Raw genomic sequence first — 18,934 nt, forward strand, 5'->3', positions numbered from 1 at the left:
CTCATCGTCATATAATCGAGCCAGTGTGGCTTCGGATTGGGGCTGTGATTGCTAAGCGTTGCTCCTTTGCATCGCGATGTTTCCGCGTTGGTGGGCTTGGAGGTTGGCGTGAAGTCATCGATGGCGTGCTAGTTTGGCGCAGTTGCACCATGCGGGCGCTGCTATAAGAGATTCCATGACAACTCTGTCCCGCAGCCTAACTCAAACTACGAGATGGTGTAATTTATCTCTATTCTCATTTGCTCATATTTGTCGTTTCTGCAACCAATTTGGTGGGAAGGTAGTATCTTGTTCGCGATCCAAGGGCCCGTCTAACGAAATCCAGACACTTATGTCGTGATTGTCTCGGCCTTTCATGTACCGCAAGGTATCTCGGGGATAAGCTGATTCTGGAGTTGTCAGCCTCCGTGTTCGGAATGAATCTCAAGAGGTGGGGATGACACTCAGGTAGCTCCCAGAAAAGGGAGTATTTCCTTGAACGCGTTTCCGAGTTCGAGTTTAGATTTTGGTGATCTTGCGCTTTCCAAGATCTCAAGGTACGTTCCATAATGATATCTCAAGAGGACAAGTATTTATATTGGCCCAGGATTCCCATCGGGCCTGAAAAGCTCTTGCTTAAGAACTGGCAAAGATGGTTCAACGCCATGGGAACGAGCCGTCTCTAGTCACAGAACGAGAGCCTCTTTTGAGTGACACTGCGCAGCCCAGCTCCGACTACCTCTATCACGCCTGTCGCAGTACTCCTGAGGAAGGCATCTACAATCGATTTATCAAGCCAGTTCCCGAGGAAGACGAGGATCGGAGTCTAGGAAGCGACGAAACCGAGTCGTTGAAGCAAAGCGCCCATGTGAATGTCGTCAAGATCATATCTGTCATGCTGCTAGGCATCTTCGTCGCACAGACAGATACGTCCATTCTCATGGCAACACATGCAATTATTGCGTCCGAGTTCAACGCCTTGAAGGACTCTAGCTGGCTCATTATCAGTTTCTCTCTAGCTGGGGCGGCCACGCAGACTTTGGTGAGGAATATCATCGAGTGACACAGCCTTGCGGGCGTATGCTGACTACTCCGCCTGGTTAGTACGGCAAGTTAAGTGACATCTATGGGCGCAAGAGGATGGTGATAATCGCGTATACCATGTTCATGGTTGGCTGTGCAATTGTCGGTGTTGGCCAGACAATGTCGCAGGTTGTCCTGGGCCGAATTGTATCCGGTGCTGGAGCCTCTGGCATGTCCGCACTCGTGTCCGTTCTCATCACAGGTAAGCATGGCTTTGACATGAACTGATAGAGTGTTCGCAGTGACGACTAACAGCCAGTTGCCCCTTAGATCTGCTTCCTCTCCGAGAAGTTGCTCAGTGGAGAGCGTATGTCAACCTCGTAGCTACCCTTGGCCGAAGCATTGGCGGACCTTTAGGAGGTTGGCTGGCAGATGTCGTCGGATGGCGATGGTAAGCCTCTTCTGCTGCCGAGTATGGTAGAAACCAACTGACGCTGATACGCTCAGGTCGTTCCGCGGTCAAGTGCCACTCATAACCCTGGCCATCATTCTCTGCTCAGCATATTTACCCAGCTACACCAGCACGCTAGACGAGACAGATGACGCCACCCAGTTGAAGAAGAGCAAGCTCAGCCGTATCGACTTCAAGGGTTCGTTCATCTTCGCTGCCCTTGTGCTGGCCCTGCTTCTCCCCATCGATCTCGGCGGCGTCAAGATCCCCTGGTCCCACCCGCTCATTTTCGTCTTTCTCGGTGCCAGCGTCATCCTTCTCGTCTTGTTCATTGCAGTAGAAAGGCGACAGGCCGAGCCAATCCTGCCGCTGGAGATGTTCCACAGCAAAGACGCCATCCTTTCGTTCTTGATCCTGGGACTCCAAACCGCCGCCCAGGTGGGACTCATGTTCACTGTCCCCCTCTACTTCCAAGTGACATCCACGCCGCGGCCGTCCGCCACCGTCGCGGGCGCGCACCTCGTCCCTGCCGTTATGGGCAACGCTATCGGCGGCATCATCTCCGGTTCCGCCATCAAACGCTCAGGACGGTACAAGTCCCTCGTCATCTGGGCCGTGACCTGCTCCTCCGTCGGCTATCTTCTCCTAATGCTGAGGTGGCACGGCAACACCAACTCTTGGTTCGAATCGCTGTACATCTTCCCCGGAGGCTTTGGCATGGGGGTCACGAGCAGCGCGCTGTTCATCTCGCTTCAGGTGGTCATTGACCCGGCCCACATGGCGCCTGCTGTGTCGTTCATGTATCTGATGCAAACGGTATGGATGACGATTGGGTTGCCGGCTGCGAACACGATTATGCAGATCGTGCTTCGAAAAAACCTTGAGATTCGGCTGTTGAAGCTAGGATATGACAAAGTTGAGGTAGCCAAGGTTTGTGCCCTGACCCTGTGCTTGTCGCTATGCCTTTCGCTGTGCGGAATGGCTCAAGGCTAACTTGGAGCCATAGGTCATATCGAAGGCGGTTTCTGATGTTGACTTTATCGACGGCGCAATCAGTAAGGTCAGGGATGCTGTTGTCCAGTCGTATATTGACGGCCTATGGTGGAGTCACGGTCAGTTTCCCTCTTCACTCCCTTTCTCGCGTCTCTTTCTGGCAAGTATCTACGGCACGGACTGCTGAACACTGTTACCATTACTTAGGGTTCTCGTTTGCCTGCTCGGTCACTGCACTTGTGCTGGCTGTCTTCCTCAAGCAGAGGAGGCTCGACGTACACAAGTCTAACCCCTGATGACCATTCTTTCTGGGCGAACACTGCTGCTGAAGATTGGGAATATCCGGCCGTTGAACAACTTCAGCCCATATTAAGTTTCCGGGAGAAGCACACGGATTTTCCTTGGGCTGCTCCGTACAAGTTCACCAGTGTGGCTTGTGTGTCTCAAATAAATCCACTGAGTAAGAAACTCCGCAATGCGTGAAATATGCCCTAGAATGATGTAAGTGAGCAGCTAAACATGGCGTGGCTTTGAGACCCCTCGCGTTCCTGGTCAGTGTCAGTTTTTTTTTTCTATTTTTTCTTCTCTTTTTTTTTCCTGGGTGCCAGCCAATGTTCCATGAAGAGGTGAATGACAGAATCCTTACTAGTTATATGTGGCGCTTCCAATATCGAGTGATAACGTCCAGTGATAACGAGCAGCCGGACTAGGCCGAATCGCTGTTTTATTGTGCCTTTTCGAGTATGACCTTCTACGCAACAGGATATTCCCCCCACCCCCCCCCCCCCCCCCCCCTTCCCCGGGAAAAAAAAAAACGCCTGGCTGTATGAAACGTTATTAACAGTGCTCCCCATTGCAAAGAATTTTATGCACCCATCCCACCCTTCTACCCTGGGTTGATATCTGTTCTCGCGAGCGGGAACCATTTCGATTTACATCGGCGTACTAGAACCGAACACCCCAAACACCGCGCCCTGCGCTGACTCCCAACCAATCGCCATACTCGCCATTGCCCATTGGAGGAACCCATCCAAGGTTCCCGACCTCGTAGTCACACTGCCAACTAGCCACAGGACTCCTCACGTTATCAGGCTGGCCTGCCGGGGTCAATCCGGAGGGCTGGTTGAGCAAGTCCCAGATAAGCACCTGGCAGTCGTCACCACCCGAAGCAAGCGTGCCTCTCCGGGTGGGCGACCACTCAATGCAGTTTAAGGAACCCCCATGGCCCCGAAGCTCCAGCAACGCCTGCCCTGGTTGGCGAACGTCGAGTATCCTGATTACATTGGAATCCATCGCAAAAGTTGCGAGTAAATGTTGGTCATGCGGAGACGTGGCCAGTCGCAGGAGGGGTGGGGGGTGCGACATGGTTTGCTGAGCCAGCGTAGGACTGATCCGGCCGCCATTGGCATCTAAATATATGGGTTAGTTTGTTGTAAAGATAGGGACCAACGAAAAACCGACAAGTGACACTTACCACGCTCTTCCTTGCCTGTGGGCTCGTAAATGATAGTACTGTGCTCAAGGCTGCGGAGATCGAACATGCGCACACTGCCGTCCTGGCCACAGCTTACAAACACATCTACACTGTTTGCGCAGAAGCGAACGTCGTACACCTCCTTATCGTGGGCGATAAGCTGAGTCTTGGCCGTCAACGATGGGATATCCCAGATGGTACACGTAGTGTCGATACTCGATGTAATGATTAAGCTAGGCTGAACGGTATTCCAGTCGAGCGAGGTCAGAGGAGCTGTATGATCGGGCGTCTTGGAGTTGGACAAGAGGGCTAGGGGAGTGAGCTTGGTGATGGGGGCGTCACGGCCGCTTCTCGACGTGATCGAAGAGCCACTGGTGGGGACCACGGGGTCAGCTGGAAGTGACCACAGTCGCAAATGGTCCCCTGAGGTAGCGAGCAGGTCTGTGGATTGTTTCTGGGATGAAGGAGGTTCCCACAACAGGCGCGTTACGGGGTATGAGTGTGTGGCCTCGGCGGTGCGGGTGAAGTCCATGGAGTACTTGGAGGTGCCCGGGACATATACATCGGGTGGTGTCTGCGTCAAATTGGCCTCCAAGATCTGGATATAGTTGTGGCCATCCTCCAAGTAGCTGCCAATGGCCAATTTCCCGGCACTGTTTGCGCTGGGACGCCACTTACACCAGTCGAACGAGTACGTAGCCCAAGGGGCCATGTAGTTGCTGGTGCGAGACTGGGGATTGGCCAACTCGTAGGCCTGGCTACCGGGCAGCATGCCATCAGAGAGGGTGGAATCGGCCCGAGGCCGGATATCAGACAGTCCCAGCGGGGTGTTGGAGACGTTGCGAGATGACGAAGCGGCCGCGTACTTGTTGGTGCTTGCGGGAGACATGTATTGCGACGAAGAGCTGCCACCTGGAGGAGTCGGGTTGTAGGCGGCATAGGGCGAGTTGCCGCCGTCATAGGAATTTGAGGCCAGGGTAGCAGGGCTGGAGCGTTCATAGCCGTGGGACTTGTAGTCGGCGGACTGCTGCATCGTGGGGAGAGTGGGAGCCGTGTTGGACTGCATGACGGGCGGACGAGACGACAGGCCTCCGGGCTGCAGAACATTGGGTACGGCACCAGCGCTTTGATAGCTCTGCATGTTGGGGGGGCTCGAGGGCATCTGCTCGAGCTTGATATGTGGTGCGCCGGAGGACGCGTACTCGCGGGGCGACGACAAGTGGGCCTGGTGTGCCGACATGTGAAGCTCGTCGCCGTGGGAGGCATAGGCACTCGGTCGGCGCGCCGGCTGATATTGCTGTGACTGCTGGTTCATCGTGCCAATGCCAGTCAAGACACGAATATCTTGGACGAAGGAAGTGTTCGGGAGGCGAGGCGCCTAGGTCGTTGGCTCGAGTTGACGCTAGCGGCGGGATGCGACTAGAGGGCAAGAAGAGAAGTGCCAGGGCGCGGCGCTGCTTGATATTAGGTTATGGACTGGTATATGCTGGAGGCTTGTTTATGTATAAGATATGACGCAGAAGCGGGCGGCGGGGCGAGCTTAAGGGCGCTGTTTCCAAGGTCGCCGAGATGGTGGGATTGGTTTACGATGTGGTGGTGGTGGTGTGAAGGTGATGGTGCGAGCCGAACGGGCGCCTGACGAGGACGGCGATGTTACCGAGAGCACAAGAGAGTGACACAGCGAGTATGGATATCCGATGGGCGGAGAGAGGTAGGTAAGCTTCAGTTCTGTTCTGGTCCGTATCGGCAGTTCCGTGACAATCACCTGTCGGCTTGTTTCGTCACCATGGAGAGGTGGTGGACGACGAGAGTGGCAGTGGAAGGTGGGAGCAAGACGAGATGGGAAGGTTGGGTGGTGTACTTCCACTTTGGAGAGACGACATCAATGGCGGGTTACAGCGGGCTCCCAGCGTGAAGAAGAGCCACCCTCCTGTGAAGGTTGCGGGGGACAAGGCAGTGTACTATGTACATGTTCTTGAGCTACCTACTCAATAACTGCAACTCTCTTCACTTGGTCCTCTGCTCCAGGTACTACCAGGTAAGCTGCGCTTATCGAAGGTGCTTGGCGGCGGCATCGGTGTGTTTTGGCCCGTAAAGTCGCATCGAAAGAGGCATAAGCTTTCACAGTGCAAGCGTTTAGACATTTATACGCTTTAAGCAGCCGACGGAACGAAAGCCGCATAGCGTTTGCTCGATCGGACCCCACACTGTCGATTGACGGGCCGGCAGACAATTCGATTTCGCGCGCCTCAGCGACCCCAGCGACCCCAGCGATGAGCACCTCGACGGCGTCAATATTCAACCTAACAACGAACGGCAGGTAGGCAGGAAGGCTTACTTTCGACTACAGGCGACCGCTCTTAACAGTACCAACCAGTCACCATGTCGAACCTCTTCCGGTCGCTCGCATCCTCGATGCGCGCGCTTTCCCTCGCCGCTCCTCGCGCGACTGCCGTCAACACCACCAAGACCGTTGTCTCGACATACCAGACACGATGCCTCTCTCAGGGTCTCCTCTCCCGCCACATTTGCACGCCCATGTGCTCCCATAACAGACCCGTCGCCGTGTCCCAAAGCGCCAAGAACGGCCTGCAGTCGAAGCAGCAATCGAGGGGCATGAAGGTTCACTCCGCTATCAAGAAGCGATGCGAGCATTGCAAGGTGAGACGCACCGCATATATTATATATATATATATATATATATATATATATATATATATATATATATATCTGGCCCTTGAGATATCTAGAGAAGCCGGCGAGTGTGGAGGTTTCAGGTAGGGACCCGGACTAATCCGTCAACCCGACATCTATACAGGTCGTGCGTCGCAAGGCCAACAAGAGGCAAAACGGCTACCTCTACATCATCTGCTCTGCGAATCCCAGACACAAGCAGCGCCAGGGTTACCGGTGAACATGACGATGGCGATATCGACAGTGGAGTGACGCATGGTGTGTACAACGAGCGCTCAACAACGGTCTTGGTCTTGTGGTTTTATTTTCGGGTCTACATAGAAGGATTGGGCTGTACGATACGTTAGGCGAAAGGACCATCTTGAACAACGAGCGCCGACTCGCATGCCGATACGGAGACGTGTATTTCAGACCTGGCATTCAACGGGCCTTTTTTTTTGTCGCCCAGCATAAGCGATGGCCCGTCACGGCGATTCAGCAATGAGATTGGGATAAACCGAACCCAGCAACGGTCTGGTCGTGTGGATGATACCAGCGCATACGGCCCCAGCCAAATGACAAGGAATGCGACCCATGAATAAGAGAACGGTTCTTCGGTAGGTGAAGGCCGAGGCCAGATATGGTCTCTTCAACAGTTACAGACCATCAATATACCTCTCCATATTTTCCCATTCTGTCTTGCCTGTCGAGAGCAGATAGCGAATGTGGTCCTTGTGAGTGAGACAGGCCAGCGTCAGTAGCAAAAGGGATGCAAGCAAAAATGAGAAATCGGACAAGGAGGGAATACGAACAAGGTCAGTGACATGGCGGTTTCTCTCAAACTCGGCGCGGGCCATCCTTCTCGTCTCGGCACGCGTGGCCGGGTCTGGGATCCGGCGGGTTGCCCGCATGATGGTGCGGTACAAGGCCAAAACTCGGGCTCTTTGGAGAAACTAAGTAGAGATGGTAGATTGGAAAACTCATCCTCATCACGAGCTGAGTGGGAGCGACTTACATGTTCCAAACTCAGTGTGTCTCCCAGACGAGGCCGCGGGCGGCTTGCATATCCCCGAATGCAAAGCCGCAGAGCTGGCAAGCACCGTAGAAGTGGTGGTGCTGGGTGTTTCATGGAAATAGGGTGTTATAAGGGTGAAGTCTGTGCCTGTGATGAGATTGGTTGATTCATACCCTGAGCTTTGCTGATTAGAATACTCCTTTGGATGAGTGAAGGGAGCAAGCAGATCAGGCTTGGCAGCTACCAGATTGAAGTGTGTGGTAGGAAAGTTGAGGTAAGATACTTCTGCACACTATGCTTCAATAGGAAAGGCCCTGCAGCAGATACAAAGTACCTTTGTGTGATGACGGGAGGCATCACGTAGAAGTGGCTTTAATCTCCCCTTTGTATGTTGATACCCGTTGCTTTATGTGGTGCTGCAGTCCTGGGCGGGAAGTGGAAATCGAGGATTCAAACTATTTTCGTCATTTACAACTGCTTGCTATAGAAACTAAGCATTCGGGTTCCACGTTGTCAACCTCGACTTCAACGCGACATCAGACTTCATCCAATCCCACCACGAGCGCGTGACACCAACTTCCATACGCCAATGGCACCAAAACGCCAACGGGCGCCAACGAGCCCCATCGAGAGGGCAAATCGCCAAACAGACAAAGAGTTCATCGCCAACTATCTCCAACCATCCGTCACATCCTCGACACTACACCCCTCATCGCCAGCGCAACTACCACCAAAACCCTGGACCACCGAATGGTCGCATCCCAAAACCGGCACCAAGTACACCATTAGCTTGGTCCAGTCCGGGAAGCTCAGCGAGGAGGAACTCAAAGCATGCTTCGACCTGATCAAAGAGACTAGCTACGATGACTACCAAAACTCCAAAGATAAATGGCAACCCAGGAAGAAGATGGAAGAAATGAGATCGCCCGATCTTCGCTACGTCCTGGTCAAAGACGGCTCGTCCGGTTCTATACGTGCTTTCACGTCCTTGATGCCTACCTATGAAGAAGGTCAGCCGGTCGTCTACTGCTACGAAATTCATCTCAAGCCGGAGTTACAGGGGTAAGAAGCTAAAAATAAATAAAGAAAAAGAAATATGAAAAAAAAAAAAAAAAAAAAAATCATCTCTCCAGCACGCGCCGTGTCATGGTCCATCATGTGCAAAGATGGCCAAACAGCCATGTATGTACTCCTACACTAACCAGATCCCTCGCTGACTACTTATCTGCCACAGCTCCGGACTCGGTTCACTGTTGATGGGATTCCATGTGACTGTGGCCACTAACCTGCCCCCGATTACAAAGGTGATGTTGACATGTTTCCTATCCAACAAACGCGCCCTTGGCTTTTACAAAAGGCACGGGTTTGGGACGGATGACATCTCACCTGGACCAAGGAAGTTCCGGTCAGGGAAGGTAGTGATGCCGGATTATGTTATCATGAGTAAACCCGTTGTTCGTTCCGCACCGCTCACGAAGGACAAGCCGTCTGAACGGAAGAGATCCCACACCGACGCATTTGGGTATCACTCGCCTGAAGATAAAAACCATAAAGACGAAAGACCAGAGCTTGAGCCATCCACATCTTCCGACGGGAAATCATAGGCCAATATCGCGTTTGTGGAGATATCGACTCCTGAAAAACAGTGGTTGTGTGTGGTCTAGACTGATGTAGGCCCCTATGCCACGTTAAGAAAATCTATACAATGATACTAATTCGCTCCTCTTGTGACGTTTTTCTCGTCAGGCCGTAGCCTTGAAGCATGCACGCTGCGACAGTCGTGTAAAGTCGCTGTCATGCGCCTGGAATCATCTCGCAATGCTCGAGGCAGCCAACCGTCATCAAATTTCAATGCAGCATATTCCACGCTGGTATCAACATCCACGTCCAACAGCCACATAGATGGGAGTCGAAGTCAATTTGTCGTTCCTAAAGACGTAGCGATACGTTAGCAATATCTCCTCACGGCAATGAGCGCCTTGCTGTGCAAATCAAGCACGGGTAATACTCACGTTTACGTGACCTGTCCCAAGTTTCGCTTCCGAGAGAGGTCTAAGAATTCACGCCCATGTTGATCCATCTCCGAAAACAGAAACCGTCGTCAATCTACCAACCAGACGAGGAGCCCACAAAAGCCAACATGGCCCATCCGTATATCCAGTTCATCCCTTGTGTGACATTCGCTCTATTTATTTGTACGATACTTGACAAAAGCTTGTCTCACTGTCGTCCCGAGATTGCTCTGCTGCCGAGGAGAGTGCAACAACCAGCAATAAGTTTGCGTGAACTGTATCCGAAACGGCATACTCAAGCACTTCATGCGAGGATGGGAGCTCTTCCCAAGATGGCAATCCATTCTGAGGGTGTCGTTGTGCAAGTGACTGCTGGTCCACTGTCGGCTTGTGCAACGTCTGTTCGCTGCTACCAGTCGCACATGTTCCGTATGGAAGGCCATCGTCGCCATTTCCAGCAACCCAAGGGCCAATCCCAGACCAAACGACTGGCTCTCCGTCACAGGAGGGCTGGGGAGGAGGATCCCACGTCCGCCAGTTCAACCCGGCATTGCTGATGCGATTGATCCGGGCGCGGTCCTCTTCAGTAGCTTCACCCCACCATCTTCTCAATCTCTCTGACGTCGGGACACTTAGAGGATTCGGAGGCAAGTCGAAGTCGCTCCATTCCTCCCTCCACTCCGGGATACCCTTTGGCAGATCACGCAACGGCAAACGGGGACTCGGGGGCGGACTCCATGACATCCAGTTCAAACCGTCTTGCTGCACATTTGCTACCCTGCGACGGGCTTCAGCAGAGAGTTCGACCCACCGGTTGATGTCCTCGGGTGTCGGAGGGATATAAGGAAGCGAAGGGAGCTCATTGTCGTCGTCGTCGTCGGGATCGAGGTCAAGGTCACCGATGTGTGAGCTGTATGTCGACGAACCGGGTGAGATGAGCGAAGGAAGGCTGTCTGTAGAGCCCTTCGGGCTAGCATACTGATGGGCCTGCTTTTGAATCTCAATGGCCAGGTGTTGGCTGGCTCGGGCAGAAAAGAGGCAGCGGAGTCGGATAGGAACCTGGAAGATCATCTCTAGTGATGCGAACAGAGCCTTCTTGCAGAGCACAGCCAAGGCGACAGGAAGCGCAAAGGAACAGCCAACGGCCCCGAGGCAGAGGCGTAAAAGGCCGAGGTGAGAGTCATGGACGTTGACAGCAAAAGTTCCCTCAATCATTTCGATTGATTCTGCTAAAATTGCAAGAATGGCCGACAGTAGTGCTTCTTCTGGCCCGGGGTTCTGAGATGAGGACCAGGGTAGTGATTAACAAGAACAGTAAGAAGGGTAAAGAGTAGACGAGGAATGGGGATTTGGCAAAGTCGAAGCACCTTGGTTATAAACGACATTTTTTTTTCCCCGTGCCAGAGACGTGTAAGCGAAGTCCCTGGTGCAGCCCTTCAGTTCACCCCCGACATTCTGTTCCTAATCCTGACGCAGCCGTTAGTGTTGGGAAGCACCTTTGGAAGCCAAACCTGGCGGCATCGCGTGGCAGCTGCGGTTCGTGAGTAAGGTTTCTCAAAAAGCAGCCGGTGGCGTGCAAAAGGAAGTCGTCACTCACCAGGTGCAACTTCACCGGATCCTGCCTTTGTCTAATACACACGAACTCGTACCAAAATCCGTTGTGTCAATTTTGCGCCAACCTCATGGCAGGCTTGCCTCGCTCGACTACCAAAGAAGGCTATGCAGATAGCCTGGCGTTATAACAAGGCACAAAAAGGTATACGATGCTCCTTAAGAAGCACAGAACGGATATGCGAGTTTGGCGAATTAGTAGTTACTGTCTTTCAGTTCAAGAGGTGTATCTTTTACTTTGCCTTGTCAACCTTCCCTCCGATCAATGCTCCATTTCTAAGCTCATCGACATCATATGTCTTTCTTACACTCGCTCATGGTCAGCTGGAAAATTGGAGTGACTTGCGCAGGCTGAAGAAAAAGACCGAGACAAATGCAAGGATGAGCCAAGAGCGACCGAGACCCTATCTTTTCTTCATTGCTGCCATCTTCATGTCCTCGGCGTAACAATTCAGCTTCGACCTCTCAACTTGTATTTGGCATGTTCACGCACATACCTATGGATTTTGATGGCCCTAGTCCAGTCGTCAAGGTACGCAACAAGACGGGCACACCGCTCTAGGCCATGCGCGATCGCCTCGACAGGTACCAACCAGTCACTCCAACAATTTAACGCTCGCGATCAAGGATGTATAGTAGTCTCGTTACCCTCGTACGAAGGGTCACATCAGAACACATGCACGGCACAAAAAAATTGTGAACAGACATTCAAATGGCAACATCTGGTATCATTAGATTCATAACTTGTTCATACCTCTGCAATCAAACTCTCAGCCAAAGCTTAGAGCTTCTGCATGGCAGCGATATCGGAGGACTGGACGTAGTCCTCGAATCCAGCGATCTCCTCCTGGAGCTCATCGAGGGAGATCTTCTCGTCCTCAATGACCATGTTGATCTGGAGCTTCTTGATACCGAAGCCGACGGGGACGAGCTTGGAACCACCCCAGACGAGACCATCCTTCTCAATACCACGGACGGCAGCCTCAAGAGCAACCATGTCGGTCTCATCATCTGTAACGACCGGATTAGCACAGATGCTTCGTCTGTACACCGCGGAAGAAAGGAAAACTTACCCCAGGGCTTGACATCCATGGTGACGATGGACTTGGCAGCGATCTTGGGCTTGGCAGCCTTCTTCTCGCGGTAGGCAGCAAGGCGCTCCTCACGGATGCGGGCAGCCTCAGCGTCCTCCTCCTCATCGTCGGAGCCGAAAAGGTCGACATCCTCCTCCTCCTCCTCGCCAGCAGTCTCAGGGGCCTTGGCGGGGTTGATGGTGACCTCGGCGACATCAGGGCCGTAGGTGGTGTAGGGGGCAGAGGAGTCGCCGGCGAGGGTGGCGAACTCATCCTCGTAGGTGGCGATGTGCTTGTACCAGCGGGCAGCGTTGGGGTACTTCTCGGCGGAGGGAGCCTCCTTCAGGGCCTTGAAGACGGCAACATCAGCCTGGGAGGCAGTGTAGCTATACAGAGCTGCGCGTTAGCAAGAGCGTGTTCGCCAAGAACCAGAGCGTGCATTGATGTATATCCAGTGTGTTGTTGGAGGAGGTTCGAGTCAGAAGTGCACAAAAGTGCTGTTGTGTTAATCATTTGCAGGGTCTTAAGCTGCTCAGCAACACGGACCAGTGTGTTCATCATTCGAAAGGGCAGGAAAGTGACCATCATATCATGGAGAAGTCCGTGATACATACCCAGTAACGTAAGAGCGGGTGAGGAGCCAGTTGTTGAGCACTGATGCCAAAGCGCGTTAGTTGACAAGTCCTTCTCTCATGATTGCGCTTCTCGTCGAGCGCAAGCGCAGGCGCAAGCGGCAGGTTGGGGGTTGCTTACCGGCAAGGCCGGCATCGGTGAGGAGATCAGTGAAGCCCATTTTGCTGGATTTTGGGGATTGAGAAGTGGTGATGAGAGATGGATGTTGATGTGAGGAATGCCTGGAGAGAGAGAAAGGAGTCAACAGAGGCAGAGGCAGCGACGACAATGTGGCCCAAGGATGGCGGGGTTGAAAATCTTTTGGATTGGATCCATCCAATTTCGAGCTCCACTCTTTGGTGCGCGGAAGACCCCGCTCTACGAAAAGCGAAAAGCCGCTGCCTGCAGTGGTGCGTCCAGTGGAAACCGAGTGCCTGCAGATAGCAGGAGCACGGGCCATTCGATTGATTCGCAACGAGTGAGTTCAACCGCTGAAGGCACAGCCAGCCGCGCGCCACTTCAAAACAGCTAGGGGAGGAATACTACTATGCATGTACCTCTAGCGAAGGAAGCTGCTCAGCCACGGTTAAAAGCCCTTGGCCCAATCCTGGACTCGTTCGTCGTCTAGGCCTTTGCACTCTTTGCCCAGCATCAACGCCATCCAATCAAACATGACGTCACATTCTCCTTTTCCCGGCGGTTACAAAGTAAACAAAAACAACACTTACCTCTGCGGCAATGTGATCTGTAGATATCCCAGGGTGATCAGATTTCGCAGATGACTTGAGAACCCTTACGGGTAGCTAACCGTCATCTACCGAGCAGGCTAAAAGGTATAAATAAAGACCGGAACCCTTGCTACAGTCGCGGGTGTCCAGCAGTCCCCATGCCAACGAGCCCTACGCACAACTGGCCCTTGCTAGGCGTGTGTCACCTGGATCCTTGGCCAACTTGTCGATTGGCTCACGAGCAGTGCACCAGCTCCATGACTGGCGTCTGTTCTCCCGTCGCTCGACACCACGTAACGTCACTGAACCCTATTGTGTCTATGGCCCAAAATCGTGCTAGCTCGACTTGTTGAGGGCGCCAATGCGTTGTTACCGCGCGTCATTTGTGTTCCCTGTAAAGAAAGTCACAAAGCCGACAACGGGGAACCTGGCTTCCACTTGAGTAGGTAGAAACTTATAAGATATAAGCTCGCGGCAGTGACGACTCTTCCAGGATCCAAATCTTCATCCGCATCAAACTTTCATATCACCTAGTAACTCAGCCGCCTCGAACTGTCCCGAGTGAAAACGAATCCACCAAATAAACAAAGCCAAACTATATATTATCCACCAACGGTTCTATTCTCCACGACTTGAGACTTTTCAAACCCAACCGCTCTATCTTGTGGAACTATCTCAAACACCCAGCATTACATCATCACAACCGCTACCATGGAATCTCTAAACCGCTACATCCCCTACGCCCACATGATCGCAACGGTCTTTGGCCTTATCGAGCTCGGTCTAACATGTTACCGTGAGTTTTTCTCCATCTTCCACTTTTAAACCATTACACCACTAACAATCTCCAACAACAGTCGTATCACCCTGGTGGCGAGCCCCCGGCATCTACGCCTTCATGCTCTTCAGCTCCGTCTGGACTTTGTTGGTTCTCATCTACATTGCCCTCTTCCCGCCTTACTTCCCCAAGACGTTCCAGCGCACCATCGCCCTCGCGCTGGAGTGGATCACCATGATCTTCTGGTTCGCCGGCTCGATCGCTCTCGCCGTTTATTTCGGGTCTCCGAGCTGCGGTGCCGACACATTCTGCGGATGTGTCGAGGCCGCTACTGCCTTCGGCTTCCTTCTCTGGGTTACCTTTTTGTTCATCGTTATTGTCGATACCATGGCTACGCTCAAGGGTAGGGCAAGGGGTCAGAGGGCCAAGCCTGTTGTCGGAGTTTAGGGTGGCGGATTGAAACACAGAGAATTTGATCCCTGGATCGGACTCCAACAAGGAGTGGATGGAGGAATGCATGTCGGCATTGATCTCAGCTGTTGCTGGCTGCATCGCTGCTTGGGAACTGGCTTCCACAAGCGGCAGGGGAAGATGATTTTAATGCTAGTGGAAAACGGGACACGCAGCGGGATGCATGGCATGCAGGAATGCAGGAATGCGGAATAACAGAAAGAGTTGTACGGCAATGAAGAGGTTAGATAGTTTGCATCGGGACAGGCGCATCATTGCGAAACATCGCGGACAGCATAGCATAGAATACCCTTTTCCTTTTACCTAGGCTAGAGCATTTATATTTGCATCTACACACCCGGATATCACAACGTCATTTTCTTGTCGCATCGTGTGCTTGTCAAGACCAACTCTCAGCCTGCAGCTATGAGCAAGAACAGGACTGTCAACGTTATATAGATAGATGAGGATGTCTCAAAGACCAAGTGCCCGCCGAAGCCGACTTATCGCCATTATGTTCCGCTCCGTGTACCAATAAATAACCTGTGCTGCTATTGCCAACCACAAATTCTGGGCTTAGTGTATCAAAGTAGTTAAACTCTCAACCATAGCCGATGGCTGAATGATGATGCTGATGATGATAATGATGATAGTCAAGAACCGGCTCCCTAAAGGGACTCTGAATATATATAACTCGGACGTGAGCCAAATTCCTTATCGTCCCATGCCTAGGGTTCAGTGAACACCTTATACAATGCTTATGTTTTCTTTAACACACGGACAGGAGGTATCTCAATCCTTCTTCTTCTCCTTCCCTTTCTCCGCCGCCTCTCTCTTCCTTTTCCTCCAAGCCTTCAACTCGTTCAACATCCCCATGACCAAGGGTACAGCCACAGGTCCAAGCAAAGGAAGATACACGGCCACCTTGTGCTCATCCGGGAAATACAGCTGGCCAACCATACTCTTCTCGAAGAAGGCGCGCTCAGCCTCAGCCTCGGCTATTCTGGCATGCCTCAGGCCTTCGGCTTCGCCAAGGGTCTCGCAAGCTTGGCGCAAATGAACAATAGTCTTGGATACACCATCTGCGACACTGCTAGGGATGGAAATCGATTTTAGTGCCAAGGCAAGACGAGCCAAGGAGCCGAGAGTAGAGGAGGCCCGCAGAAGTAGGTCTGCCGAGCGGATGCGGGACAGCGTAGACAGGCGAAGCGGGAGGGAACCAGAACTCGGTGTCCCGGTCAGGGACAAGAGATGGGATGTAAAGGTCAATAAAGGCTGTTTAAGGGCATCCACAGACACATGGGCAGTGTCATGCGGGAGGGAAAGCAAGTAAACAGTGCCCCATTGTGGGATCAGCCATGACTGGGAAGTGGTCAACCCACCCTCAGCTGAATCCCGGGCATTCTCAGAGGAGAGTGCAATGGTCTGGTTGCCAACAAACACAATGAAGTTCACTGTCGGCGCACCGCCTATAGAGGGTGAAAGAGGCCATTCGGCGGCGTTGATGAAGGATGAGAGGTCATCCTTGCTTAGTACCTGGTTCTGCACTCCTGGCGATGCATACAGCTGCACCTGGGTATCAATGGTAAAGTTATGAATAGGCGACAGCAAATCTAGAACGGGCTTCAGATAGTCCTGAATGGCGGCTTCAATATCCCAGCTGCTTGGAAGCGGTCCGCTGGTGAACAGAGAAAAGGTGAGGTGGTATGTAGGCGCATACTTGAGCGATCGTGTCGTCCGCTTGGCAAGTGATTCGGCCGCTTCTGGGGTCAAGCTCTGAGGCCGGTAGTCGGTCGGTATCGAGTTACTGGAGAGCAGGTAGGATATAATGGCTTGCTCCTCGGCAAAGGTAGATCGTAGCTGGCCGGCCACATAGGTCGCTAGCGATGACGAAGCTGATGTCGCGGAGGGTGCAGCATTCGGCGGGTATGTGATGTCAAGGACAGGCTCGTAAGGATCGAGCGTTGCTGTTACGGCATCGCCGGGAAGAAGACGTATTGTAAGAGCCGTATCGGGTTCATCATTCCGTTTCTGTGGCGCAGCGGGCGAGGAGAGTTGCAGTCGCAAGTGGTGCCCCGAGAAGTCGTTAAGGTCATCGAGGGCGTGCTGGGTGAGACGGAGGAGGTTCTGGGCCTCTTGCTCCGGGAGCGAGTTGGCTTGGATTGAGATGCGGAGAGGAAAGACAGGGCGACATGCCTATACAATGTTCAAGCGCGGGTTAGCAATGTCAAGGTTCGAGCTTCAGACATGGTGTTCGCTCATCATGCGCACCTTGCCATCCGCCCAGTCGAGCATCTCCTTCAGGGGAAGGTTAGCTCGGTGGATGGTAGTCGTCTTCCACCATACTGGCAATCCCAGTAGCAGGACGATCAGCCAGAACGACACTATAACCCATATGCGTCTGCGAATGTCGGAAAGCTTTTCGGGGGGTGGTTCCTTTCGTGTCGATGTTTGCGCTGCTGTCGCCGATGACAGTGGAGTGGCCATAGGACTCGATGTCATCGTCGCCATTTGAGTCTCGGAGGACAGAGTGTCGCCAGCTGCGCCATGGTCGATGGGTCGTCGGGCAAACATGGTAAATGTTGAGTCAGACCTATTTGCCAAAGGCCATCTACCGCGCTGCTCGAATGTCCTGGATATTGACAGCGTCAAACGACATCGAGGTGTCGTGTGTATCAGACAGGATGACCTCGAACATGGGGCACCGGCGCCACGCCTGGGCGACCACCAACCGCGTCTCTTAGGCAGGATGTACAGGCACTGGATGGCTCGTCCGAAACGGCTAGCCGTGGAGATCCCTTAACGTGGGTACCTGCCTCCACCTCCGCCAAGCGCTCATCTTCGTTATGGAACTTTACTTGAATCTCCAATCACAAGGCTGCTTTGAATCCCACACAGTCTACAATCGAGACGGAACACATCCGTTCATCTTTTTTTCTATTGAATTGCAACCATTAAGAAGCACCACGTTCGAGCCGCATCTCATTTGATCAAGGTTCATGATGAACCCTCTTTATCTGCGAAACCGGACTTCTCTTCTTTATGGGCGTCCGTCTTCTTACGTCGTCTTCGCTTTGCCGAACGTGGGTCTGTCGTGTTACTGTGGACGGTTTCACCAGAAAGAAAAAAAAAATACCATACCTTCGTTGCCCAACCAGGACAACAACTCACCCAAAATCTGCCACCAACAGACCTGGAACAGACTGTCGGAATTGCTTCACGCCTCACGGTGAGAAGTGCTTGCCCGCCAAAATTCCAACCGCGCCGTTCCTGGATGGGTACTTCCAGGCTCCGGAGGGAGGCGCTACTGCACCCCGCGCGGCTCGCTTATACGCGATGTACAGTAATGTCCCCTGCTTTTGCAACCCCCCCCTAATGCTAGCACCCTACTTATTGCACAGATTTGTGAGTGCAAGATTTACAAACCCATACTGGGACTGCTAACTGCTAATTGCAACAGTTATGACCAGATTTTTGCATTAACAGGGGTCGGATTTCTTAGGGAGTGAACACTTATACCTTCATATCGGGGCTTAGCGACCCACTTTTCCCGCCCCTCGGCGTCTTCCAGTAGCTTGAACACCCACTCCTGGTCCGTGCATAGGATCCCCCTTTTGCAAACACCCTACTTATTGCAAGAAAAATCGCTGCAGGAATTGTGTTGCAATAACAGGGGACATTACTGTACATTCACATCAGCGGCATCAGCTGGAGACCACGAGATGGTGTGCAAGATCGGTCTGCTTAATCGGGTTTCTACAGATTTCGCTGCCTCCTGATAAATAGGCAGACTGGTACCCCCTGTCGTAACATTCAATTTCAAGCCATCCATCATCTCTGTCCAGTGCCAAAGCTGCAGATGGTGGTGCAGTGACTAAAAGACTCGAGAAGCCGAGGCACACAAAGACCTGTGATCATCCGATAGCATGCAGGTGGCATCTGGTAAAACACAACACCGAATCCGCGGATCCGACCATCCATCGTTAGGTTTGCAATTGATTCGTTGCTCATTTCCTCCACGTTCTGCGTGCATTCCAGCGTCCTTATCAACGGCGGAAGGGG

At 52.7% G+C, this 18,934-nt stretch overlaps 8 protein-coding genes across 8 annotated transcripts; 5 read left to right on the forward strand and 3 right to left on the reverse strand.

Moving 5' to 3' along the window:
- Positions 1 to 631: 631 nt before the first annotated feature.
- NEUTE1DRAFT_102890 (uncharacterized protein) lies at positions 632 to 2,742 on the forward strand (the record flags this gene model as incomplete). Its single annotated transcript, XM_009854991.1, has 6 exons — positions 632 to 1,021; positions 1,084 to 1,264; positions 1,333 to 1,369; positions 1,510 to 2,383; positions 2,460 to 2,565; positions 2,654 to 2,742. 6 exons carry the CDS (start codon positions 632 to 634, stop codon positions 2,740 to 2,742), a joined length of 1,677 nt encoding a protein of 558 aa, XP_009853293.1.
- Positions 2,743 to 3,253: 511 nt separating this feature from the next.
- NEUTE1DRAFT_85790 (uncharacterized protein) lies at positions 3,254 to 5,414 on the reverse strand (the record flags this gene model as incomplete). Its single annotated transcript, XM_009854992.1, has 2 exons — positions 3,254 to 3,855; positions 3,921 to 5,414. 2 exons carry the CDS (start codon positions 5,233 to 5,235, stop codon positions 3,392 to 3,394), a joined length of 1,779 nt encoding a protein of 592 aa, XP_009853294.1.
- Positions 5,415 to 6,216: 802 nt separating this feature from the next.
- Positions 6,217 to 7,283, forward strand: NEUTE1DRAFT_117788 (uncharacterized protein; the record flags this gene model as incomplete). Its single annotated transcript, XM_009854993.1, has 2 exons — positions 6,217 to 6,581; positions 6,739 to 7,283. The coding sequence occupies 2 exons, from the start codon at positions 6,303 to 6,305 to the stop codon at positions 6,832 to 6,834; spliced, it is 375 nt and encodes a 124-aa protein (XP_009853295.1).
- A 134-nt stretch (positions 7,284 to 7,417) lies between these two features.
- Positions 7,418 to 8,674, forward strand: NEUTE1DRAFT_102894 (uncharacterized protein; the record flags this gene model as incomplete). The annotated part of the gene is made up of 3 exons (XM_009854994.1): positions 7,418 to 7,747; positions 8,104 to 8,174; positions 8,230 to 8,674. The coding sequence occupies 3 exons, from the start codon at positions 7,418 to 7,420 to the stop codon at positions 8,672 to 8,674; spliced, it is 846 nt and encodes a 281-aa protein (XP_009853296.1).
- A 1,076-nt stretch (positions 8,675 to 9,750) lies between these two features.
- Positions 9,751 to 10,529, forward strand: NEUTE1DRAFT_85793 (uncharacterized protein; the record flags this gene model as incomplete). The annotated part of the gene is made up of 2 exons (XM_009854995.1): positions 9,751 to 10,157; positions 10,369 to 10,529. The coding sequence occupies 2 exons, from the start codon at positions 9,935 to 9,937 to the stop codon at positions 10,527 to 10,529; spliced, it is 384 nt and encodes a 127-aa protein (XP_009853297.1).
- A 1,398-nt stretch (positions 10,530 to 11,927) lies between these two features.
- On the reverse strand, positions 11,928 to 13,170 carry NEUTE1DRAFT_67116 (elongation factor 1-beta; the record flags this gene model as incomplete). Its single annotated transcript, XM_009854996.1, has 4 exons — positions 11,928 to 12,242; positions 12,305 to 12,690; positions 12,919 to 12,958; positions 13,058 to 13,170. The coding sequence occupies 4 exons, from the start codon at positions 13,095 to 13,097 to the stop codon at positions 12,013 to 12,015; spliced, it is 696 nt and encodes a 231-aa protein (XP_009853298.1).
- Positions 13,171 to 14,318: 1,148 nt separating this feature from the next.
- On the forward strand, positions 14,319 to 15,225 carry NEUTE1DRAFT_85799 (uncharacterized protein; the record flags this gene model as incomplete). The annotated part of the gene is made up of 2 exons (XM_009854997.1): positions 14,319 to 14,440; positions 14,502 to 15,225. 2 exons carry the CDS (start codon positions 14,356 to 14,358, stop codon positions 14,867 to 14,869), a joined length of 453 nt encoding a protein of 150 aa, XP_009853299.1.
- Positions 15,226 to 15,436: 211 nt separating this feature from the next.
- NEUTE1DRAFT_147983 (uncharacterized protein) lies at positions 15,437 to 17,621 on the reverse strand (the record flags this gene model as incomplete). Its single annotated transcript, XM_009854998.1, has 2 exons — positions 15,437 to 17,068; positions 17,144 to 17,621. The coding sequence occupies 2 exons, from the start codon at positions 17,444 to 17,446 to the stop codon at positions 15,665 to 15,667; spliced, it is 1,707 nt and encodes a 568-aa protein (XP_009853300.1).
- Positions 17,622 to 18,934: the final 1,313 nt, after the last annotated feature.

This window comes from Neurospora tetrasperma (genome assembly GCF_000213175.1).
Source record: "Neurospora tetrasperma FGSC 2508 unplaced genomic scaffold NEUTE1scaffold_5, whole genome shotgun sequence".
NCBI classification, from domain to species: Eukaryota; Fungi; Ascomycota; class Sordariomycetes; order Sordariales; family Sordariaceae; genus Neurospora; species Neurospora tetrasperma.